General features: G+C 47.1%; 1 protein-coding gene across 8 annotated transcripts; it reads left to right on the forward strand.

The window, feature by feature from the left end:
• The first annotated feature begins 309 nt into the window (after positions 1 to 309).
• On the forward strand, positions 310 to 24,861 carry efr3bb (EFR3 homolog Bb (S. cerevisiae)). Of its 8 annotated transcripts, none has more exons than XM_078093189.1 (24): positions 310 to 480; positions 1,079 to 1,216; positions 9,168 to 9,244; positions 11,350 to 11,477; positions 12,038 to 12,188; positions 13,358 to 13,479; positions 13,788 to 13,937; positions 15,943 to 16,077; positions 16,816 to 16,894; positions 17,880 to 18,015; positions 18,148 to 18,309; positions 18,559 to 18,670; positions 18,793 to 18,844; positions 19,467 to 19,639; positions 19,745 to 19,820; positions 19,921 to 20,082; positions 20,349 to 20,480; positions 20,605 to 20,672; positions 20,836 to 20,963; positions 21,436 to 21,527; positions 21,616 to 21,664; positions 22,215 to 22,321; positions 22,418 to 22,467; positions 22,573 to 24,861. In XM_078093189.1, the coding sequence occupies exons 2-24, from the start codon at positions 1,210 to 1,212 to the stop codon at positions 22,676 to 22,678; spliced, it is 2,454 nt and encodes an 817-aa protein (XP_077949315.1). In that variant the 5' UTR covers positions 310 to 480; positions 1,079 to 1,209; the 3' UTR covers positions 22,679 to 24,861. The 8 variants fall into 8 exon arrangements, with proteins under 8 accessions (XP_077949315.1, XP_077949312.1, XP_040017374.1 ...); XM_078093186.1 differs by having other exon boundaries at positions 315 to 480; positions 22,158 to 22,321; XM_040161440.2 differs by lacking the exons at positions 310 to 480; positions 1,079 to 1,216 and adding an exon at positions 2,121 to 2,572 and having other exon boundaries at positions 22,158 to 22,321.
• Positions 24,862 to 25,201: the final 340 nt, after the last annotated feature.

Raw genomic sequence — 25,201 nt, forward strand, 5'->3', positions numbered from 1 at the left:
GTGTCTGGAGTCTGCAAAGGTTTGCTTAAATCAGGATATGATCTGGGAGTGTAAAAACGAATATGGGTTTTGACGTCTAGAAAAGGTCCGAATGAACAAAAGCATGTTGTCCATGACAAACAATATACAGCTGTACCTTGAAATTAATATATCTAATACACATATGTGTACACATCGCATAATCGTGTTTTGTTGACTTTTTCAACGTGTTGCTTATTTGAATAATAGATTATTCACTGTAATTCGGTTCAGTTATAACGAGGACAGCAACAGCATAATGACAGAATATTAAAGCATTTTATTTGCCCAAACAAAAGACCCGGTGCTGCTACTGAGTGGCTGTTAGCATCGCCTGTCAGCTGGAGGGACCGTAACGCTTCTATGGGTCCCCGGGCTGCCGCAACAGATGAACTTTAGTCAAGGGAGCTGAACGTTGGCTGTAACACGCATTTTAAGGATTTTAATTGTGTCCACTTCATGGTGAGTAAGGTGATTCGACGCCGATCTACGTGGTTCAGCACAGCGGGGTTCTCGTTAAGAAAAGGAAGTGAGTTAGCCATGTACCGTTAGCAGGTGTTGCTACTAGCATAGACGAGAGCTAGCTCTGGATGATTAGTTAACGTTAGCATACTTTGCTACTAGCATAGACGACAGCTAGCTCTGGATAATTAGTTAACGTTAGCATACTTTGCTACTAGCATAGAGGAAAGCTAACGAGCTGTTAGCTCTGAATAATTAGTTTACGTTAGCCGGGAGTTTATGTCTAAACCTAATCGAAAACAGGGGCGGGGAGTAAAGCATCACCTGACATGTTAAACTAACACGAAAGGACAGTTTGCCGTTAGATTAAAACCTTTAATAGCTAGCTAGCATCGCTAACGTTAGCGTTGATTTAGTTTACTGGGAACTGTCATGCTTTGGGATTTCTGTCCTCGCTGAATAACAATTGTGCATTGACGTTGCATTATTTTGCCACGGGTCAGGTGACGAAACTCCTCGTATATTGAAAGGTTGAAATTGGTGTCTAAATATAATAAAAAAAACATGCAATCGGCTAATCTTCTGAAATTGCCCACAGGCCAAAGACAATCCAGCGGTTTTCCTGAATTTTGCATCGCCGCTGGAGACGACTTGGTGCCTGAAGTGCCACTCGTCTTCCTGCCCGTGTGAACCTGGAAGAACGACGCCCCCTAGTGGCAAGAGTCCAGCATGACGGGTGAGCGACCCCTGACTACTAAACACCTGTCTGAAGGCGTTATTACAAGGCGCTCTCCCCATCTGCAAAACTGCGTGTTCCTCCCTCACTGAGCGCAAAACACTCGACTAGATCACGACTCTGGCTGCGAAATGGTGGAACGAGGTCTCTGAAGACACGAGGACCGCAGAGAGCCTTCACACCTTCCGCCGCTAAACTAAAGACACACCTCGTCAGACTCTACCTCGACTAAAAGACTAACTAATTGTAGCACTTAAATTGTACTTATAACACCACTTATCTATAGCAAATTTTAAATTGTAATCTTGGTTCTTGCTCTTCTGAGTTTGTATCCCTCAGGATCAGGAAACATTTATTGCCAAAATATGTCAGACATACCAGGAATTTCCCAATGGTTGAAATGCACTTATTGTAAGTCGCTTTGGATAAAAGGGTCAGCTAAATGACATGTAATGTAATATAAAAGTTTGATACAGCACACTGCAGGAGAAAATTAAGGCTATTTTGAGCCACTACCAAACTTCACAGTGGATCATTTGAAAAGGTAACTTATTTTTGTGACACTTGTGCGCGTGTGTTTCCGTGTGCGACCGCACAGAATTCTCTCACCAGACATTTTGCCTTTCGTCTGTATCTGCTGATTGCCGCATTCCTTGAACCTCAAACCCACTGACTGAATGGCTGTCCCACGCTCTCTCTCTCTCTCGACCCCCCCCCCCCCCCCCTCCAGTGTCTCCCATGGCTCTCTCGCCCATAGAGGGAGAAGTTGGGTGCATAGTAAGGGTCTATTGTGTTAGTGAGAAGTTTTCTGATGAGCGAGGCGCACGCAGTGAGCAGAGCTGCTGTTGAAGGACTAATCGCTAATCCCTTTGTTAATACGTCCAATCTGCCTATGTACTAATATATATTACAAAGGAGCCTCAAGACGGGGACGCGCAAGCTGGTGTTCAGAGAAGGACTCAAAGGATTTGGTAGTTTTTTTTCCAGTGTGAAACTTAAAAAAACGTCTCTGTTTGACGGCTTGACTAAGGAGGTGTGAGATTTGCGTCTTAATGTTGATCGCAACCATCTCGGGGACTCGTGGTTGATATATCTGGCATTTAGCTCATCTAGCAAGGGATTCCAGTTTGGTCAGCATTGGTACTTTTAAAAATTATTCATAGAATTTAAGAATTTTTTTTGTTTATTGGTTGCCGGTTTGTTTTTTTTGGCCTTTTTTGTTGGGAGTATTTCTGTTCCTATAAAAGCAATAGTGTGTTTGTTGGCCTGCCATGCCCCTGCCCGCGCCCGATGTCCCGGCCTCTCAGAGGCTGGCACTGGATTGTCGTACCCTCCTGGACCATCGCATTGGCAAGGGTAAGCGACAACACCGCCTCCTCTGTTCTCCTTCCTCCGTCTCTGAACAGAGGATCATTCCACGGGAACAGTTGCTTTTCCTCCACAGGGTTTTAAAAACGCATCCGGTCGCGAAAAGGAAATAACCGCTTGACTGGCTATCTTGTGGAATTTATTTAGCGTATTTGGTAGTTTGTCGAGGATGGTTGAGCACTAGAAAAGAAACGCTGGCTGTGATTGGTACCTGGCTCCCGGCTGCAAAAAGGGGGACCCATTTGAAGGAAATTCAAATTCATTTTCAGCTTTTGTTTACAGATTTCATAGGTCATAAATGCTCTCCACTCAGTACGAGAAATGCCCGCTTTTGCATTCGAAAGACCTGCTGAATAATCCACGGGGAATATTGCAGATATTGAACATCCGGCATCGGAGAACAAGGAAAACGAGGCTAGAGTGTAAAGGATTACGATGGTTATTCAAGCAATGCGATATCACACAAGATCCTTGTTATTCCAGTCACCGCCATCTTTAACTGAATGAACCCATCCTGATGTAATCCCCCACGTTCTCTCCCTGACCAATCAGAGACAGCCGAGTACTTTTGGTGATTAGCAAACCCGAGCTTCATTAGGCAACTCACACCAAGCAATCAAGTTCCGTCCTAGATGGTTCCACCTAAGACCCCCGCCCCCCACCCCTCTTGTTTTTTTGTTTTTTTTAAACGATGAGTCTGGAGGATTCATGCAATACTCTGGGGTCGCAAGAACGACAATACGCGAACCAAAAGGAAACGCTGACTTTGTGTGCTTTTTATTTCAAGCCACTCAAGCAATGACACCGCAGCATCAGCAGGTTTCCGGTCCAGCTGACCAATGGTCGTGCGTTAGAGCCAATCATGTAATCTCGCGTCCGTGGGGGGGGGGGGTGATGTGGTAGGACGTGGCGTTAGCACGGAACGGAAGAACTGTAGGTGTATAAAAAAGGGGGGCTTAGAAAGACCACTGAGGGAGGAGAGCGGTGCCGCGCGGTGGAGTGAGGAGGAGTGGGAGATCGCGTGGGTGGGAGGGAGGTCTTCTCCCGTCTCGACCCCCCCCCCCCACTGTTTCTTTCTCAGCGACTGAGAGAAAAAAAAAAGATTGGAAACGAGGCGTGTTCGTGCGGCGGCGTGTGAAAGAAAACCCAAGGTCACCACGGCACGCTTTCCTTGTGACGCGGCCGCTCTGCCCCCTGTCGTCAAAGTGTGCGCGCATTCCTCTGTGTGCGCGTGTCTGTGTGTGTGTGTGTGTGAGAGAGTGCGTAATTCAGCGCATCGAGCCAGGCGCTGCACCAATCACGGTGCGCATTTTAGCTCCAAGCGCACACGTGCAGGCATTTGTACCAGAGTGAGTGTGCGCGCGCGCGCGTTTTTGCGTGCGTCCTCGGTGCCTCTTGGCACAGCGGTGTCTCTGTATGACTGGAGCAGCTTCAGGAGGACACGCGCGTCTGTAGTGCGGGACTCCAACATCACGATCGATGTACGGTAAGAATTTCCAAACCACCGCGTCCGCCGCGCGTTCGGCAGCTCGTGCGCGTAATCCGGAGCATCCGACCGGTTTCCCGACATTCCCCCCCCCTCCTCCACCACCCATAACACGCGTTTCCTCGTAGCTGGCACACCGCAGTGGGTTCTACGGTGCAACGTCGTGGGATCCCCCGGGGAACGCGGTGCCCCGTTAAATCGGCCGAAGAGGAGACGCCGCTATGAGGATGTTTATTTTCGGTAATTGTGACTCCCGGTAGTTTGAGGTGGTGACATTCTGTTCTCTGCACTCGGCAACGCGTTCAGTCTGTTCTCTGACTCGGGCTGTGTAGGTGTTTTTATTCTCTCGTAATCCCCTTTTATTTTCTTCTGATCTTCCAGTATTTGATGTTAATCGGTGTCTGGGGAAAACAGGAAACCGGGTCTATGCGCTATTTCCAGGAGGGGCTTCTCTGTCAAACTTTGAGACCCCCCTCCACCCTCACCCCCCCCCCCCCCCCTGTTTGGTCTTTGCCGTCACCAGGACACGTTGATAAATGGTTCAGCACTAATTCAAATGGGTCCGCTTTGCTTTGAGTTTGCAGTCTGTTGGTGAGGGGGGGGGGGGGCACACTGGAAGAACGAGCTCAGCCGGTCTTCACCAGCGTCTGGAGACGCTTCTGCAGTCCCTCGTAAGCCCAGTCTCGGCGGCTGCGATTCACCGTGTGTCATGAGGTGACCCTAACCCACTGCAGCGGGGGCCGTGTTAGGCCCCCCCACCCACACACACAGGTTCCGAGTCTGACTTTCACGACAATTCATAAGAAGCCGTACACGCATTCCTCCTGCAAAGTGTGTGCGTTGAGTTTTCGGGGGAAAGATCGTGCTCATCGTGACAGAGAGCTAGAGAAGAGGAGGAGGGGGGGGGGGGGGGGGGGGGGGGGGCGTTGATTGATGTTGTGGTTACATATGCGACACACTTGAGTAGCCGAGCCATTGGCTCCTCTTCGTCACGCTTTCCCCAAACACTCGTCTCCTCAGCCGCTGACCTCCCCAAACTCACCGAGCGACGGCTGACGTGCAGATTGGCTCGCAGCTCCAATCTCTTCGCCTGTTGTCTGTTTCTTTTTTTTTTTTTTTGATGTTTCACGGAAGTGAAAGTAGCAAGCAGCAGAACTTGGTCCGCCTCTTCTCTCTTATGTAATACCCCCCCCCCTTCCCAAAGGGCAGCATGCATTGTGGACACCATGAGAAGTGTCTTGTGTTACGTGCAGGTATATGAGAGACATTGTTTAATGGTGCTCGGCTGTAAATGTGCCTACGAGTCCGGCCCAGAAACCTCGCGTGAAGATGAGGTCTAAATGTGTATCGACGGTCCCGTCACGCTCTCTTGGAGGCGCACAACCCCCAGAAATATACGCACAACCACAGAGTGTGGTTTCTGTCCCCTTTGCAGGACTACAGTTACTCTCACGTGTCCAACAGAGGTGCCTCGGGACAGCCGGTGCAGAGACGGTGGTGCACCGTTTCTTTGTAGAATCAGAGCCATCCTTCCTTCTTCCCCCCCCACCCCCCCAATGTGGAGAATAAATAGAAACCGGGTCGCAGACACGCACACATTCCTCCTGCATGGATGTGTAGCGGTGAACAAAGTTCACCACGCGGAGACGTCCGCCTCCTCTCTTATTGTCTCGTTCCGTCCGCCGACAACCAGTAGTTCCATTCTGACTTTAACGTCACTGTGTGCACAAAGTCTACGGCCCCTTAAATGTGTTGACAGCTCGCCATGCAGAGTGGGTGGATGTCGTGAGCCCCCCTCCCCCCCCCCCCGTGTGTGTGTGAGTGTGCGCGCCGTTTTCTCACTAACCCACCATTATCTACCAAAAACACTTAGCAACCCGCTTTTGTTTTATCACACAAACTCGGCACAGCTGTGAAGCTTCCCGGTGTTATCTTGGGGGGGGGGGCGGCGAAGGGGGGCCAGTGAGGCAGCCGGAGTCATTTCCGAGAGGAACGTGGTGTCGCGCCACATTTCGAAGCTTGTTAGGAGCAAATGTTAATGAATGGGGGGAAACGATTGCAGTTGCATTTTCAGAGCTGATTCATACAATTTGTATAAAGCTAAAGTGCAGCCAGAAAAGCTCCTCTGCCTTTTCTGAACATCTTCGTTTTGGGACTCTGGAGCTACTGCAGTTTGAGATGTCACAGGTTTCACCACTGTTTGAAATCAGGACAACTGTTGTAGATTTATTGATAGCGGCAATAATCATTTATTGTACGTCTGAGCGACGTCAATGTCGAACCTCCGAAAAAGCAGAATCTACTCTTCTGTCTTAAAGTGACAGAAGCTTTTATTTCTCTGAAAACGGCTCATGTTTGCAGTTAAAATGCAAATGTTCTTTTATTGCAATCAGCATGAAATAACACGTTAATTGCTACACTGAGCTGCATTGACCAGTTCAAATGTTTCGGTAACCTTTATGGCACAATATCATTACCACATTTCCCTGTGTGTAAATCATAAATAAATTAAACAAAAAAAATATATATAAATATTAATAAATATCCAAAGTACATGCAATCTCCGTATTCTCTTCTCCCTAATTCAGTGCTGACGGAGAGGACGGGACAGATTTGTGCTGGACAGAGAAGATGCAATAAGTAGCGCTAATCTGTGACTCATTCGGTGCATCACAATCCACCTCCCCCGTCACACATCCATCTTTTTTCTTGTCTCTGTCACTCTTTTTGTCCTCAACCCTTTCCCTACTGCGGGGACCTGCAGCATTTTTATTAATTCCTCTGCCGTCTCCTACGCTCTGGTGGGAGAAGGTGGTGGTGGAGGGAGGTTTGGTGGGTGCAGCAAGGAAGGGACAACGTGGATGGAGGAAGGGGGAGCGGCCTCGTTAGTGTTCCGATGTGATGGAGGAGAGCGGGGGGCGGCACTAGGAATAGGCACCCGACAGAGGGGACGGTGGGTGCAGCGGGTCTGGGTGGATTCCATCCTGCGGCCCAACAGGTCCAGTGTGCTCGGGCAGCACGTTGAACTCCAAACTCGTGGCGCCCAGCATGGTAGCTCGCTGCCGTCAGTGAGTGAGTGTGTGTGAGAATGAGATTCCAACCTGGCAGGGAGAAACCTTGAGATGAAAGCTCTAATTTAAGGCAGCCTTTGAATCTTTAATGCCTTCAGAGCTCCAGCGCTCTGGTGTAAAAGATGGTCTCCACACACACAGTACCAATATGCTTTTAAAGCCACACCGTCCTGCATTTTGGAATAATTACGTATGGCATGGAACCTATTTATTTCTGTGTGTTTGTTTTATCATCCGTACTTTATTTCAAGTGTTCCTGGTCTGAATTAGTTCTACTTTTCTTCCGTATAGTGCATTTGTCCATCACATGGAAATCAATTGTGTGGCAAAGGGGTGTTACAGCCGGAGCTTATTGCCTCCATCTGTGTGATATGTGCACAGTTGGTTCGTTCAGCATTGATTTTTCTGATTTTAGTTTGGCGGAAGTGCAGCTCGGCAGACAGCCGGTTTGGGGCGATGTAATCGCTCTGCGACGCCGAGGGTCTCGCTGTGTGAACCCAGTGGATCGCGAGGCTTTTCCCCCGGCTTTGTTGGTTTCATTGATTGAGTTGTTTACACTGAAGTGCACGCACATTTATGTACATTTAGAATTGAATACGTGGTCTTTGTGTGTCCGGGCTGCTCTACTGCATGCTGTATACAGTGTGCTGTGAGAGGGGGGGGGGGGGCGTCTGGCAACTTTTTCTTAATATCTGGTCAGCGTGCACTCAGAATGGGTTTAGGTGCCACGTCTGCTAGAAATGCTTCAATCGGTGCACCGGGCACAATACGAAAATGAATAATGAAACATCATTCTTTCGGGAGAATAAAGGGAGGAGGGATAACTGGGGAGGAAGGGAAGTAGTAGATTGTTTTGTACCATCTCTGTTTGAAGTGTCAGGTTATCAAAGCAGTCATTAAAAGCGACTGCTTTGCTTCCAGCAGAATGACCTACTTTCTGTCATCGTCCTCCGTGACCACTGTTCATAAATCCGGGGAGATGATGGGTCTTATGCAATGGGCATAAATGGTTAAATGATGCATTTTGTGTTTTTGGAGGTTATCTCCCCCCTTTTTCTTTTTCTTTTTTCCCTCTTTCTTTGGTCCCGTTATGACTCAGCACTGCTGAATTTCTTCAACCAATCACAATCCAGCCCTGTCTTTGCTGCCTAGCTTGCCTTTCTCCTCAATGCAAAGTCAGAGAAATCAATCTTCAGCGTGCTGCACTGTTCTGTTCAAGGCTCTTAGTTGCATTGAGAGAGAGAGAGAGAGAGAGAGAGAGAGAGAGAGAGAGAGCGAGAGCGGGAGGGGGGTTATTATCATCTGAGTCTTATCTTGTGTCCACATTCTTTCCAGATCGGACATTTCTCAGTCTCTTAAAGTGACTTCTCACAGTATTACCTTCTCTATTTTTCCCCGTGTGACGTTTTTAATCTTGGACCCAGTAGTTTGACTGACGGCATCACGACCCGACACTGTTTGCCCAATTTAAATTCTACATTTGGTGACTTTTGTATTCTTGCTGGGTGCCACATGACTCTGAGCTGTGGATGGATGGTCTAGTCCATCGGGTCTCTCCCTATTCAGCAGCCGACCATTTTAAAGCTTAGAATAGGATAAACGACTTCTGTCACTTGGATAAGACCCCAATGTTAATTCTGAGATCAGTGTTCATATTTGGTGCATGTTGTCACAGGAACACATGTTTTTTGTTTTTCATTTATTCTGTGGTTCACGCTCTGCGACGACCTGCCTTTCATCATTACCCACCAAATCCTTTTTTGTGATGCAGTATGCTTTTTAATGTGGAGTCATTAATAGTCACTGATAAGTGTCAGTAACTACCTGCTGGCCCTTTGGAACAAGAGGCTGATTTTAGACCTACATTACTACTTTTTAGTTTTTTTTCCAGTTACTTATGAATAAATGGTGAATAGTGGCATTGCGGAGAAGGCCTGGTGAAGAGCGCTCTTTGTTTCAGGTACATCTCTAACTGACTAACTGTCCGTCTCTGTCTGCCTTCCTCCCTGCCTCTCGTCTTCCTCAGGGGTTTGTGGTTGTTGCGGGGCGCTCAGGCCTCGGTACAAGAGACTGGTAGACAACATCTTCCCAGAAGACCCAGAGGTGAGAAATGCTTCTTTAATGATGCCTTTTTCAACGCAAACAGGAGTGTTTATTGTCTCTGTATGTTTCTACATCTGGTTCATTTCTTTTTCAGTCAGATGCCTGTAATAAGGTAAAAAACGTAATAAATATTATAATGCAAGGAGAAATCCGAAATGTCTTTTTGTCGATGGCAGCTCACTTAATTCTACCTCGCTGCAGCACTCAGTTAAGGTTACAACACAAAAAAGCTTATTGTATCTGCTGTATCTGATTAAGCTTTCTGTCAGTAGTCCCTGGAAAATGAATAAAAACACAGATATTGTTTTAGCTAAAGGGGATAAGAAAACGCTGCGTAGCCTCCATACTCAAAAACCACAAACCCTCATCTTTGCTCCTTTTCGAGGTCTGATCCAGACGAGAAAGAACTATAAGAAATGAGGTGATTTGTTGCAGAGGAAACTTTTAAGTGCCTCTTTCCTTCGGCAGTAACCCACTTTAACGCTCACATCCGTGGCCCAGTCTGCGGTTTACAAGCTCGTTTCCGTGTGTGTGTGTGTGTGTGTGTGTGTGTGTGTGTGTGTGTCCTCCCAGCATCCCAGCAGCAGGGGAATAATGGAGCCGCCCCATAACATTTAATCAAAGTCGCGCCACACTGTCCGTTGTACAGTATCTTTGTTTCCGCACTTCTCCCGGACAATTGGTGGCGAGGCGCTTGGCTTCTGTTCCATGCGTGTTATCAGGCGCAAACGCCAAAATGGCCCCACATTAGCGCGCATTACTCGATTCACTTGCCAACACTGAAAAAAAACTATGAAAAGCCTTTGCTGCTTGTTTGTTGACTCTGGAAAAACAAAACCCCCCACAAAGTCAGCTATTCCTCTAAAGGTTGTTGATTGATATCCAGCTGCCTTCTTCTTTGGCTCCGTTCTCTGCGACGTATTCAAGCCACGGGTTGTTTTCAGAGAAGCAAGCGCAGCCGTCGCCCCGTGCTTCACAGCGGAGGACTCTGACTGAAAGGGCAGGTGCGGCTAATAACATCGACGGGGTTTCACTCGGGTGTGCCAGCAAGTCACGGCAGTGAGTCGGAGTGCACAATAGGCCAGCGACCGGGGACTGACCCGGTATCTTAAATAAGCACAAAGGGTATTCGATGCTACGTATAAAATATATATAAAAACACAGTTTGGGGTCTTCAGTTCACAGTCCTGGTATTGCACGTGCTCGCCCGCTGTCAGTCATTGTGACTGTAATTATTAACACTTATTCTTTCACTAAGCAAGGCAGGTTTATTTGTAGAGCGCATTTCAACAAGGCAAAGTGCTTCACATGAAACATCAAAACAGGAGGCAAAAGCAAAGCAAATATAAAAAAACCCTGATGGAATCATTAAAACAAGCTTAAAATAGAAGAAAAATAGAAAAGGTGCAGTTCTACTACTCAAAATGTGGTTGTTCCTGACATATTCCCAGCTGATGTTTCTTTCTAACACGCCTAAGAAAATAAAATAAAACTGCTGTTTTTTTCTCTCTGGGCTTTTTTTTCTAAATGATGAATGGTGCTCTGCCGGTCAGTCATTTGCATTGCATGTCTATGTTCCTCCAGGATGCATGGAGTGGACCAATGCCAGTCCTAATGTCTTCATCATGCCACAGTCTTCTCCAATCCAACCGTAACCTTATTTACAGAGTTAACCGCGCTCATCGGTCCTGGTGTCCTTTCGGCGTTTGGCTGAATATAAACAGGATCCCGACGGGCTTAGAGGCGCTTTGCCCCCTCTCTCCTCTCCCTGACCAGACTGAAGTGGGTCAAGGGGGGAAAGTAGGTGGTGAAACTTTGTGAACCAGTTAAACTTCTTCAATTTGGGTTTTGAGGAGAAGCACACACTGTTAATGGATCAGCAGTGGTTTCCTCAGGGAAAGCAAACTGCTGCTTTCACCTTAATCAGCTGTTTCTTTGTTGAGATGAAATCCCAGATCCACGTACACCGCCTCTTACCTGAGAGTAGGACTGCCTTGGTCTTTTAGTTCTGGTCCTATTCATCCTTTTGGGTTTGTGAGCCATGCAAATGGGACCCTGAAGTGTTTTTTTGTTTTTTTTTCCTTCTCCCTGCGTCACCCTCCTAGGATGGGCTGGTGAAGGCCAACATGGAGAAGCTGACATTCTACGCCCTGTCGGCTCCGGAGAAGCTGGACCGTATCGGCGCCTACCTGTCTGAGAGGCTGTCGAGGGACGTGGCCCGACACCGATACGGGTCAGCAGCAACATTCCCAACTGTCTCTGCCCTAAAAAAAATTAAAAAAAAGAAAGAATACTGTTGGCACATTCTATTTATTATTTACCTTCTGGCCCACATGAAAGCAATAGGGAAGATGGTGCGTGAAATAGGCCTCGACGTTACAGCCCATCAAAGAGATGCTGGTTTAAACACCTGTCTGAAAGGATGCACGTCTCACTTGTCCAACATGCAACTGTTTTCATGCCATTGCACTCACACCGGGGTTATTAAAGGGTTTCTGTACAATCTGTACTGACTTTATATGCCACACAAGTTGTTGTTTTTATGACTCACGCCGAGGACGCTCTGTGATGACTCTCACCGACGCAAACAGCCTGCACAGATTATATTTGCACTTGTGTGGCTGAAATCTGTTCAATTTGTGAATTTCCATATAAACTGTTGCTAAGTGCAGTTGGACATTCAGAATATGCACCTCTGTTACTATGCCAAAGTGATATGCAAAACGTTAGCGCTGCCCGCCGGGTTGATTGGGTCATCCAGATGTTTCTGTGTCTGTTTCCCGTCCTGTTCAGGTATGTGTGCATCGCCATGGAGGCACTGGACCAGCTGCTGATGGCCTGCCACTGTCAGAGCATCAACCTGTTTGTGGAGAGTTTCCTCAAGATGGTGCGCAAGCTTCTGGAGTCGGACAAGCCCAACCTGCAGATCCTCGGAACCAACTCTGTGAGTTTGATGTAGTTGTGTACAGTTTCAAACACGTTTGGCTGTAAAAAAAAATTTAATAAGCAAAATCCATTTGCAAAGCCATAAATATGTTCAAAGATGCAATTTGGGGAATGATCCCTGCAGGGGCAGTGGTGGGGATGAGTGTCCTCTGAGTGGAAATGCGATTAGCTGCAGACCGCAGTGGCGAAGCTTTGCCGCTGTGCACAGATTGACGCGTCACGCCGGCCTCTCGCTCGAAATCTCCGCGCTGCCAGTCTCCCTTCCACGGGCCCCTTATATACCGACCCATTCATGTCACAGCGCTATTTATCGCCATCCATGGTGGAAGAGTTTTGCACTTAATTTGAAGTTTTTCATTCAGGGTGCCTTTTGTGAAGATATTGATTGTGGTTAGCTGTGATTGATCAATACTCTCATCTCGCGTGTGGAGATATACCTGTGCGAGCTAAAGCTGTAGCTCGGGGCAGCGGTTAGTTTCTCATGGGGTGCCGCTTTGTTTCGGTCGCAACAAAAATGTTTGTGGTCTTATCTGTCCTGAAGGTTAAACGATGTTCCCAAAGCTTCCGATATGAGAGAAAGAGAGAGAGAGAAACCATTTCTGCAGGAACGGAGCTGATGCATTAAGACCCGGATCAGATTCTAGGTCCTAGAAGCTGCGGGCTTCTTTTCATTCTTTTCAAGATTAATTTAGTAAACAGCAAATTGATTGAGGAGGGGCTTCTGTGGATGTTGATTTGCTACAGAGATGAAGCTATTGCTTTTATTGTTACTGCGCTAATGCAGCGTGTATTTCTGAACGTGGAACGAATGGATGTACTTTAATAACTGCTGCTGTTTGCTTTATGGTATTCTCGCTTCAGGTTGCATCTTTAAAGAAATCCAGTTTATAATTTATTAATTGGAGTGTTGTGAAGCTAAATGTCAATGTGATTAAATTGTGACATTTCCTCACCCAGTGGGAACCCCCCCCCCCCCCCCCCCCCCCCCCACTAGCCTTTTACCTTCAATGAGATGTTATGACTCTGTGGTTTCACTTTATTCAGTGAGAGACTCAGATACTATATTAGTACCTTTAAAGAGGCTTTTAAAGGAGAATCACTGTAAATGCTGTGTGAGTTGTTGGGAGTTTTAGTTTGATGTGGAAATGCCTTTTTTTTTTTTCTCAGTTTGTGAAGTTTGCCAACATAGAAGAGGATACGCCATCATACCACCGCAGTTACGACTTCTTTGTGTCTCGCTTCAGCGAGATGTGCCACTCTAGTTTCGAGGACCCGGACGTCCGCACCAAGTGAGTGGACAGATGCTTGATTGCACCAGAGGCAGAATTATTAAGGACTTTCTGTTTTTAGACTGCTTCAGAAGGTCTTCTTTTATAGACCACTGGACACATCTGTCAAAACTGAAATGATTATAATTGATGACGTCTGACGAAAATAGATGAAAGGCCGTCTTTGAACAGTTAAATATAGTGCTGCTAAATGGAAGATCAACAGGCAACACTGAGCTGTAAAGAACAGAGGAAAAAACATTTGCTAAATATAACCATATCCATTTAAAGATTCTGATTTCCGATCTTCTATTTCTGTCGCCTCCCAGGATCCGCATGGCCGGTATCAAGGGCCTGCAGGGTGTTGTGAGGAAGACCGTGAACGATGAGCTGCAGGCCAACATCTGGGACCCTCAGCACATGGACAAGATCGTCCCCTCGCTGCTCTTCAACCTGCAGAGCGGAGAGCGCACCGAGAGGTGAGTGCTGGCCGGCAGGATCAGTCAGTCAAAGAGCGGAGAATAACGTGCGTTAAACACAGCGACCCGGCCGGAGGTTGAAGCCTCTTCACACATCAGGCCGGGCTCTGCCAACACGTGTTGACAAAGTTGATGACCACGAACGAGGTCAGCGTCGACCCGCCACGCCTCGGCGCTCGGGCCCATGTGCCGTGGCCGACTGGTTTTGTCTCTCGCGCCGGGCCACATTTGTCCCGGTTGTCCCCCCCGTTGTCATTCATCATCATCATCGTCATCACGCGTCGAACCCACTGACAGGCCTTCTCGTGCTGCAGCTGTCTTTTCAGTCAGCATCCAAGGGCAAAGATGCCAATAAATGTGGAGAAAGGAAAATGTCCGGGAGCAAAAGGGGGGGGAAAGAGTGCTAAAAGGACAGAATGAACAAAAAGGGTTGAGAATAATAGCATCATAAATGAAAGATGGAGGTTGCCAGTGAGAGAAAAAGAGATGCAGTCTGCAGCCTCCCTTTGTTGGCACAACTCCACATTGTGAAATTCCCTTTGACGTCAATGTCGAGATCTGAAGGTTAGGGGAGCAGAGGGAGAGGGGAACATTTTGGCTACCGGGTGGAGGAAAGATAATAGAAAGTACGGTGACTGTAATGCGAGGCTTACTGAAAGAGCGAGCGAGACAGATGGACAGAGACAGACACGTTTCGCTCTCAGCTTCACTCCGTGTGTGTGTGTGTGTGTGTGTGTGTGTGTGTGTTGAAGCCCGTCCCTGCTGTGCGTCCTCCATCATTAGCGTCCATAAAATCCACAGTAGCCAGCGTGGTCTAATTAAACCCGCAGATGGTGCCGTTTTCTCTGCGTTAATCCCCATGAACAAGTTCAGTTAAAGATTAAACCAGGCACAGTTTTAGTAGAGTCCTCTGACAGCCGAGACTAATATCTGGAGTTTATATCCGGAGGTGCTACAATCTCTTTTACAGTGCCTCGCATAAGTACACCCCCCCCCCCACCCCCCCCCCACACACACACACACACACACACACACACAGGGATTATGTAATGGACCAACACAAAAATAATAAAAGATAATTACATGGATTTCCAAATGAGTCCATGTGTATTCATCCCATAAAGTTGTGGAGAATCATGAAGCAGGGTTAGCTTGTAAAAAAGTATCCCGAGCTTTTCACATCTCCGTAAAATGGAAAGAATACGGCACAACCCCAAACCCAAACTCACCATCCGGATCTGGAGAACATTTACCAGAGGAGCAATCGAGAGGATCGAGAAAGATCCACAGCCGAGGGGGGAGAAACCTGTCCGCTATCAGTCGTGTGCTCCACACATCTGGCCTTTTATGGAAGAGTGGCGAGAAGAAAGCTGCTGTTTATGTACTGTTTATGTGCTTGTTGAGCTCATCAAATGGGGAAAACGTCTATTTAAATCAATTTGAATTCCAGTTTGTATCAGTACAAAAGGGGGGGGGGTCCGAGGGTGTTTGAATACGTCTGCTCTAAGAACAACTGCCAGCATGGTTGGTTGGTTTTAATGAGGTGTTTACGTACCGACGAAAGCTTTTACGTCCCGTCAGCATTTTTGCCAAAGACGTTGCCTCAGCACAAAATCAACAGACAGGATCCTTTAACATTGCAGCTGCACAGGATTGTTTGAAAGTGGACGAGAGGTCTGATCGCTGCAGCTTTCAAGTCTTAAGGAGAAATATAGTCGTTAAACCAGTATTTTATTCCAGTATTTCTGTTGCTTCTGCTGTTTTTAATTGCCATTAAATAGAATCGCTTTGGACAAACTGCTGAGGGAGAAGTGCTGCAGTGACGCAGCATCCCGGGGAGTGTTTTTGTGATCGAGCCTTTTGTGAAAATGTTTGTGATACTGAATCAAATTGATTTCAATTCCTCTCTCTCTCTCTCTCTCTCTCTCTCCCTCCCCGTCTCTGCCTCTCTTCACCCCTCCTCCCTCCTTTCCCTCTCGCCTGCTTCTCTTACCTGCATCGCCAGCCGCTCCCCCTCCCCGCTGCAGGCGTCGGAGAAGGAGAAGGAGAGCCCGGTGGAGCTGACGGAGCGCTGCTTCAGGGAGCTGTTGGGACGAGCCGCCTATGGAAACATCAAGAATGCCGTCACGCCGGTTTTGATGTGAGACAACCCTCTTCCTCCCCAACTCTCCCGTCGTCCTCTTCTTTTTTTTCGTCTAATGTCGCATTGGCTACACTTGAAAGAAGGATGAATCGTTAATGCAGCGTTGCGGTGTATTTATCTGTGCGCTGATTGGCATGTGGGGGCGTGACAAGGTCAATGCAAGGTTACATAGTTGCGTCCGACAGGATGTGAGTACATGATTTTAATTGTATTATCAGTGCATTAATGTTGCGGTCTGGCTTCTATGGTTCTTTTTTATCTGTCTATTCCTTTTTTTGTATTTTGAGTTTTCATTTTGTGTGGCCACCTGTTCTTTGCCCCTCTGTGATTCTTATATCTCATTTATGTCTCGTTCAAGCTGGAAACATTAATTTGACTCCATCCTCCGCCTCTCTTTCTCTGTGTACTTTAAGACTCGGTAACAATCTTGATCCAGTTTGATGGGTCACATGATACTGATTCTTATCATCGACTGGGTTTTGCATTTTGTATCAAGATCCCAACTACATTCCACAATGAAAGGCCGAGTTAAAGCCCCACGTTTCCCTGAATCCTTTAATCATTGAATATGGACAGTAAAGTCGGCCGTACATCCTTATTTATATCACGTTTTTGCTTTTGCATTTTATCCCTACGGTATTCTTAATATGGAGTCCAAATCCCTTGCTGCTTTCCGTTATTACTGTCGGTTTATGATTACATCTTCTTCCCTCCCCTCCTGTCTGTGCTCCTCAGGCACTTGGATAACCACTCTCTATGGGAGGGGAAGACTTTTGCAGTGCGTTGCTTCAAAATCATCATGTACTCCATCCAGGTGAGTGATCCAGTGCTTACACATCCACAAACACCTCTTCAGCTCCTCTTTTATGTCTTTCACCTCGTTGACCTTAAATCCACGTCCAAATAGTGAAATCCTGAAACATTTGGTGTGATTTACTCCGATGTTTACAGTCCATGTTTTCTTCTTGTTCTCATCTTTTCTATCATGAATGGGTAACGAAATGTTCCGGTTCATGGAGTTTAAAGATGAACTAGAAGATTTAGCATGTGAAACATCCCTGTAGGTGCCTACAGGGATGCTTCTTGATGTACTCACATAGAAACGGACAACCAAGCATAACTCATAAAGGCTGTTTAAATAGAAAAAAATGTGTAAATTATTACGCTTCAACAAAACAACCTCCAACCTCCCACACACTGACTTCCCCCCGGCCCGTCTCTCAGATATGAACCTCGGAGCCATTACTCGCCGAGCACTCCGCATATCCGATGTCACTCATCACTCCCTAATCCAGCACATTGCTACCATCTGGTCAGAGGTGCACTTATGTTCTACACTTTCTGGACATCAGCTGACGTGACGTAACGCTTGTATCACTGTAACGAAGAGTACAGACTTTCTGTCCTGCTGATCATGACTGGACATTACTGGAGTTTTTCCAACAGTTTTTCTGTGTGGCTATTTACAGATCCCCATGTTTCTGGGTACTGTGGAAATCCCCCTGGGAACATAGAAATCTAATCTCATCGGCGGCATCGCCCGGTAATCCCGTAGAGAGCCGCTGCCCCTCCAATTTAAAGCCGTGAAAAACTTTCTGGTTGTATAAAAAAGTGGTGCAGCGGGACGTGTCGAGTGTTCAAAAGTCCCTCTCCCGGGGATTTGACTGGAGAGCTGAAAAACAATCTTAACAAAAAACAAGAAAAAGGAGGAAGCGCAACACCGAGGCTTCTGTCCGCGGGCGCCATCTTGGATTACTAATCCTGCAAATCAGTTTTTCCATCCATTCCTTCTCTTGTAGTCCCAGCACTCTCACTTGGTGATCCAGCAGCTCCTCGGCCACCTGGATGCTAACAGCAAGAATTCGGCCACGGTGCGCGCCGGGATAGTGGAGGTTCTGCTGGAGGCAGCCGCCATCGCAGCCAGCGGCTCCGTGGGTGAGGAGATAAGCGCGCCGTGGTCCTAAAATGGGACGATTTACAGATCGAGGGGTCGCCGTGCTGTGACCCGCGTGTGCGTGTCAGCGGGACGAGCTGCTCTTTTCATCGCCCACTTGTTTGTGCGCGCAGGCCCCACAGTGCTGGAGGTGTTCAACACGCTGCTGCGGCAGCTGCGTCTGAGTGCGGACTACGAGCTGACCGGCTCCTACGACGGCAGCACCAACATCGGCACGAAGATCATCAAAGCCCACGAGGAGAGGCAGCTGCAGGAGGCCGTCATCAGGACCATCGGTGGGTCCCTGGGGCATTAGTGTGTCTTTGTGTTGTTGGTTTGTGTCATTGTGTGTGTGTGTGGTGTCCGGAGTGCACAAAAAAAAATATCGAAGTTCAGCATGTGTTTTGGTGTGTATGTGCACTTTACATAATAAGACAAACGATTTCTTCTCGCCTGCCGCTGATCTGCTTTGAGCGCCGTGCGTCTTTAAGACTAGTGTTCGCCTTCTTTCTTTTGACGCTTCTTTCCGTCTCGTTCTCTTTTAGGTTCATTTGCCAACACTCTCCCGACATACCAGAGGTCAGAGGTCATGCTCTTCATCATGGGTAAAATCCCCGTCCCTGGGATTCACCCAGCTCTGCCCTCCTCAGGCTGCGGGTAAGTTAGATCCATGTGTTTGGGAGATTAGTGAGTTATTTCACCATATTTCCTCCTCGTGTGGACTGTACTCTGTCAGCCTGTTCAGACCTAAACGTTGGTTCCTTTGGTTTCATCTCCAGCTCTGAGGGTACCAGGATGATTCAGGTCATGTTACTCAAGTCCTTGGTCCAGGTACGTTTTCAGCCTTGCATTATTATTCATTTAAAATGTCGTTGGTCCTTTTGTGTGGTTTTTTCACTGAGCTCTAAAGTGGAAGACACCTTGCAGATTTTAAAAGTGGGATTTTTATCATTTTCTGAGAGTGATTTATACAATCCTGCTACAAGCTGTTCACCATTCCATTCAACCTCTCAATAGTTGTAGTCTTGTGAATGTTATCCCGGCATACATATTTCATTCCCCACAACCGGTGTGTGTTTTGGCAGCACTCTTAATGGTCTCAGAATTCCTCATTTTTCATTTCCTTGCACAGGTTCACACTTGTCTTCCTGTGATCCGAGGAGTGTTTGCTCTGCAGGGCTACTTTTCTGCTGCTCATTTTGAACCCAACCCTAAAATGTTGTACTTGTGAAAACAACAACAACAACCATCCATCCATTTAGATTAATTACCTTGATTTCATGTAAACAAAATCCAACATCAGAACTGCTACGTGGAACAGATCCAAACCTCACAGCCGCTCAGTCAGTGGCCTCCTCAGACTTCTTGAGACTGTTACGCGTCTTTTCCTGTCAAACCCTGTATGTGCGTCTTGGGAATGAGTTGCTGTAAAGTGTCATCGTACATCTCTCAGGTGACGGCCGGTTTCCAGACCACCAACATGCTGACGGCGCTGCCCACCTCCTTCCTGGAGCCGCTGCTCTCCTTCTTCCTGACCGAAGACCCGGAGATCCGGTTGTTGGTGCTCCAGATCCTTCTCAGTCTCATCGACCGGCACGACAACACGGCCAAGTTCAGAGACATCAGGTGTGCGGAGGAGGAGGGGCGGCTTTGCGGGAACGTGGTGGTTTTGTCGGTGTTGTAGGGGCTTTGTTTGTAGTGCGTTAATCGCTGTGCGCTCTCTCTACGCAGCATCATCTCGGACATCTCGCTGCTCAAACTCAAAGTGGACAAATGTTCCAGACAGGACAACTTGTTCATGAAAAAGGTACAACAACAGTTGAGGTGTTTTTCACTCAAGAGCTGGTTTAAATCAAGCGTGAATGAGCCGCTCAAACCCCTCTGGCCTCCTCTCACCCTGCTGACAGCACGGCCAGCAGCTGTACCGACACATCTACCTGGGCTGCAAGGAGCAGAGCAGCGGGCGGCAGCACTACGAGTCCCTCTTCGCTCTGCTGGGCATCCTCAGCGTGGAGCTGGCTAACGAAGAGGTGGTGGTGGACCTCATACGCCTGGCCCTCGCCCTGCAGGTACCCGCGCGATGCGTTGTGCTTTAGTTTAGGTGATGTGAATAGTTGTGGCAGTCGCGCTACGTAGTTATCCGCTGACACTGCACTGCCTTAATCCGATACGTTTCATAACACTGGGAAAAGATATAAAACAAACGCCACATGATGTGCTTGTAGGACGTCCGTGAGCCATTGCGGGCTGCAGAGAATTGGGTGCTGGGGTTTCTCAGGCGGGGTGGGCGGGTTGGTTGGTTCAAGAGTTCAACGTGTCTCTGTCCCCTCTGAAGGACCTGGCTCTGTCCACCGACGAGGACCTGCCCGTGTTTAACCGCTGTGCCGTTCACGCCCTCGCCGCCGCCTACCTCAACCTCATCTGCCAGCTCACCACCGTCCCAGCCTTCTGCCAGCACATCCAGGAGGTCGGCCCGGGCTTCTTTGTTCGTGTGCGTGTGCGTGTGTGTGTGTGTGTGTGTGTGTGTGTGTGTGTGAGAGTTAATACCAAGAACCCCTTTTAATAAAGTGCCTTTTCCGTCCGCCCTGCAGGTAATTGAGGTGAGACAGAAAAAAAGTCCCTACTTTCTGCCTGAGGATGTCTTCATTGATGACCCCAAGTATGAACCGGCCACGTTCCCTTCTCCTTTCTCCCAAACCATGGCACTATTTTATAAGATTTTATGTTCAGTTATGTGTGTGTGTGTGTGTGTGTGTGTGTGTGTGTGTGTGTGTGTGTATATAACATTTATATGCGTGTATCTCACTACTCTCTCTTCCTAGGCTGCTTTCTTCAGCGGAGAAGGTGGAAGGGGACGTTTTGTTCCTCCAGTCAAAGATCACTGAGGTGCTCGGAGGAAGCGGTTACAACACAGATCGGCTGGCGACGCCTTACGTCCCTCAGTACACCGGTGAGGAGCTCAAACAATACATCCGTTTTCTGTTGACACCGAGTTCACAATACAGCCGTGAGTCGTCCTCTCGCCGAGTAAATAAATAACGATACAGTTCATCAACCTGCCAGCGTGCTGCGACCCCGTGTCGGCGCTGTATTGATTCCTGTTTGTGAGATGCAGCGGGGAGCTGCTCGCCTGGAGCTAGCAGGGATTTAGTGTTTCATTGAAGGACACTTCATCAGGCCAGAGCCTTTTGCAGCTCTGAGGCTGGAGCGAGGATCATTGAAAGGTCGAGCCCGGTCTACCTCGGGGAACCTTTTACGGTGCACGTATACGTTTGTCAGACCATCAAAGGCCGCGTCTTATTCTGTACAGGTTGACTCCGCTTTTACATATTCAGCAAATGCATTAAGCTGCTGTATACGTAGTATAGTTAGTTAGTTTTCTGTTCAAGAGAAATTGAAGAAACTGACTTCGCTGTTTCCAGATGAGGACCGTCTGTCCAAGAGAAAGAGCATCGGGGAGACCGTCTCGCTGCAGGTGGAGATGGAGTCCAGGAACAGTCCAGAGAAAGAGGAGGTAGAGCGGTTTCATCAGACGTATCCTCTTTAAGGAGGTTTGAGGTACCTTGTTTGAGCGTCATGCTCAACATTTTTCTTTTCCACAGAGGACACCAGCAGAGGAGATCACATTCGAAACCCTGAAAAATGCCATTGGTACGTCCTCCCCCTTTTTGAGGGAAGTATTGGTGAAATTACATTCTGGCCGTGTACCACCATGTTTACAGCGCTCTGTTGATTTCTAGTAACGTTCGTCCTTTTTAGTTGAAACCAGTGAAGGAATTTGACTCGTTACATTCAATAAGTACAATAAGCCTGATGTTGTTTACTTGAGTATCGACATTTTCTAAATGATATCATATATCAAGTTGCTAGTTACTTTGCTTTGTTACATTAATCCAATACACAATGAGACGGGCAATGTTTTTGAGATTGATGGAGATTGATGTGGAGGTGGAAACAGTGGTGCCGTCGATGCAAAAGGAGTCTTGTCGTGTCGGTGGGATTTCGATGATGACGCATCCGGGTCTTTTATATCTTTGAGGCATTTGGTGACGGTGTAGTGGGTGTTGGGGAAGATGAAGCGGAGAACATGGTGGGATGGGAAACCGTAGTTACCAAACTACTTTTTTAGTATTTTTTTTTTTAGTTCTTCTTTCTCCCAGAGGGATTCTGCAACGTGGATGTCGCTTGTGTCTCCCCCTAGTGGACAGTGTGGGTATGGAGGAGCAGGAGAGGGAGCGGAGGAGACAAGTGGTGGAGAAGTTTCAGAAGGCCCCCTTCGAGGAGATAGCAGCACACTGTGGTGCCCGGGTACGACCAACCCCTTTCCTTCATTACCAATTCTTTAAATCCTTTAAACTCTTTGTTTTAATCTTTTGCACTATTGCACACGTTTTGCCCTTCTAGGCCACACTCCTGCAGAGCAAACTCAATCAAATCTTTGACATCACCATCAGGTAGGTTTTTGGAATATTTGAAATGGGTTTAAAAGCGACACTGATGGCGACGACGTCGAGGAGGACGTTTTGAACTCGCTGTGACGGCTTTCTCCTCCCATTCAGACCCCCGCCCAGCCCATCCGGAACCATTTCGTCAGGTTACGGCCAAAGCCAGAGTCGATCTATACCCATCTACGAGATGAAGTTCCCTGACCTGTGTGTGTACTAGACCGCCAAGCGAAGGCACACAACTATTTCCCGGTTTAAGGCCAGTGGGGATCTGGGAGGTGGAGCCGATGACTCACTGTAAAGCAAGCGGCCACAAAGGGGGAGAAACACGAGGAGAAAACCATAGTTGTGTGAAGCCAACTCAAGAACAAGCCACATCTTTATTAACTAGTTTTCCTGAGATGATTTTTGTCCAGTTGTAGCGGCCGAAACAAGCCTGCTGAAGTCGATGAACGCAGCAGTGATAACGAGAGCTTTTTTTAAAATTTAGCGCAATCCTCTGAGTTCTCTTTAAGGGTCTAAAAATTTCATTGAGTGTGAGAAGAACTGTGAGGAACAATCTGGACCATTTCCTGTGGCTTGAGAATGAATTGGCTTGTTGCATGCCAATTGTAGGACATTCTTTTGACCCGTTTGTCCCTCACAGGGTGCCATACTATCATTGATGATAAAATCCTTTTTTTTAATCCATATTGATATTTTATTTTATACCTAAATTTTATTTTCTTTCTATTGATTGCATGGCCAGGATGAGCTTGAATGAATAAGATTGCATTTTACTTTACATGTTAGTGTATTTTTGTATGTTTGAATGATGTATATGTATATTTTAGTGTTATCTTAATGAAGGTTTTACTTCCTATCGCCCTTGTTACTTTGCGCTGAACATCTATCTTCACTGTTTAGCGCTTTACCCTTTGTTTTGCCTTTTTATTGTTCAGCCAAAAGTGCTTTTTTTTTTTTTTTCATGTCTGGCATTTATTTCCTGCAACTATTTTTTTGTGCGTTTTTTCTCTATTTTAAGCCAAGTTTTAAACGAAAGGAAACTCAATCTGAGTGCTATCCTCCCAAAGTGAGTGTGCCTTACAGGTGACTCAAGTCAGAACATACACACTGCGCCACAGTCATGACCACACTAAACTTGTGAAGTGTTTACTGTGACGTTAACCCGATCGAACACTGGAAGATCATTAGGGATCCTTTATTTTCCTCCTCTCCATATAAATGTGTATATACAGAGAAATATATAAATCTTTAAGCTGATGTACAGAGCAGGGAGGTTTTTCCGTCTGTCTTTGTGTGTATAAATCCTGTATATTGATTCTTTTAGACTGCCACTGCACTAACGGTCTCCGTAAGTAAGGGAACGCGCTACTTAGTTGGCATTCGGATACGTTTGTTCAAGGTCTCGCAAGGATAACCAGCAGCACGTGAAATCAAAGCGGTCCCAGCGGACCCCCCCCCCCCAGTAGAAACCTGCATCATCTCCAAATCATTAGATCGCACGAGTGTGTGTGTGTGTGTGTGTGCTGCGAACGAATCAACGAGCGCTGAAATAATCACCGTGGTTATTACCCACCAATGCGTCTAAAAGCCATCTTTGTAAACATGAAAAAGGTATAATGGCAATAATTTTGCCTTGGTTACTTGGTAGCAGCTCCGTTGTTATTAACTGTGCACTCCTGTGGCTGTGCTGTGACGGTCCGTCTTGTGACGTTGTTATAACCCCCCCCCCCCCCCCCCCACCTGCTTCTGAGAATCAGGCTGCAGTTAATCAATGTGTTTGTCCCTGGTGGTCATGTGACACGGTCCAGTCGTTGGTTACTTTTCTTTTTTTTTTTTTTGCCCCATATAGTGTCTTCTGCGTGTTTATGTCCCCTCATGCCAGTGCATCGGATCAGTTCAACGTGTGCGCTTCGTATTTGTCTATAAGGAGATGCACGCAGACACGTTTTTTTTTGTCCATATTACCTGAGACCAAACTTTTCATACATGGCTCACGCTTTCTTTCCGCCACGTTAACCGAGAACAAGCTATCGTAGTGCAACGTGCAGCTGTCCAGGCTTCCAGTGGCACAGTGTCAAATGTCCTTCAGCATCTTGAGATGTTGCAGCAAAGACCTGTTAATCTTATCAGTGTGCTTGTCATTGCATAGTGTGACGTAATATTAGCTGACGGTAATTCAATCTTACTTTTATCATCACATGTCTGGTTAATAGATCTGTTTACAACGTAGTGCTGTAGGTCAAATCTATTCATTCGGTGAACTTTGCACTTTAAAACCTGGATAACCGAGTGACAAAGGCAGCTTTTACATGGAGAAAATGCCTTATGAGTGTCATACCTGAATCTGCATGCTAGTGATGTCACGGTGTTGTACAATAAATGTGTGTGTAACCACAACGCGTCTGCTCTGTTTCTGATTTATTTAGTTTTAAGGTGAAAGCGAAAAGCCTGCTGAAGTGGAATGTGTTTTAATAATATGATCTGCTCGAGGTGCAGGAAGCTGCCGAGTGTCATCATGCAGCGTGTGAAAATAATCCCTCAACTCCAAACACGGATGTCTTCTTAACACGGAGTGCTCAGTCACTTGCAGTATTGAGCAATCGCAAAGATTCTTTAACTCTGCTTGTAGTGTTGTTACTTGTTGTGTTGTGACCGTTGTGTTTCTGTTACACTACTTGCATCAGTACCTGCGTTGTGTGTTTGCTCTTCCGAATTAAATCCAACGTGTATTTTAGTG

Source organism: Gasterosteus aculeatus, chromosome 18 (assembly GCF_964276395.1).
Source record: "Gasterosteus aculeatus chromosome 18, fGasAcu3.hap1.1, whole genome shotgun sequence".
Taxonomy (NCBI): Eukaryota; Metazoa; Chordata; class Actinopteri; order Perciformes; family Gasterosteidae; genus Gasterosteus; species Gasterosteus aculeatus.

Bases quoted from the DNA above. Each gene is read 5' to 3' on its own strand.
- efr3bb (XM_040161440.2), top strand. From the start codon at position 2,488: ATGCCCCTGCCCGCGCCCGATGTCCCGGCCTCTCAGAGGCTGGCACTG. The intron at 20,083-20,348 runs GTACCCGCGCGA...TCCCCTCTGAAG, and splicing joins GCCTGGCCCTCGCCCTGCAG to GACCTGGCTCTGTCCACCGA. The intron at 22,468-22,572 runs GTAGGTTTTTGG...CCTCCCATTCAG, and splicing joins ATCTTTGACATCACCATCAG to ACCCCCGCCCAGCCCATCCG.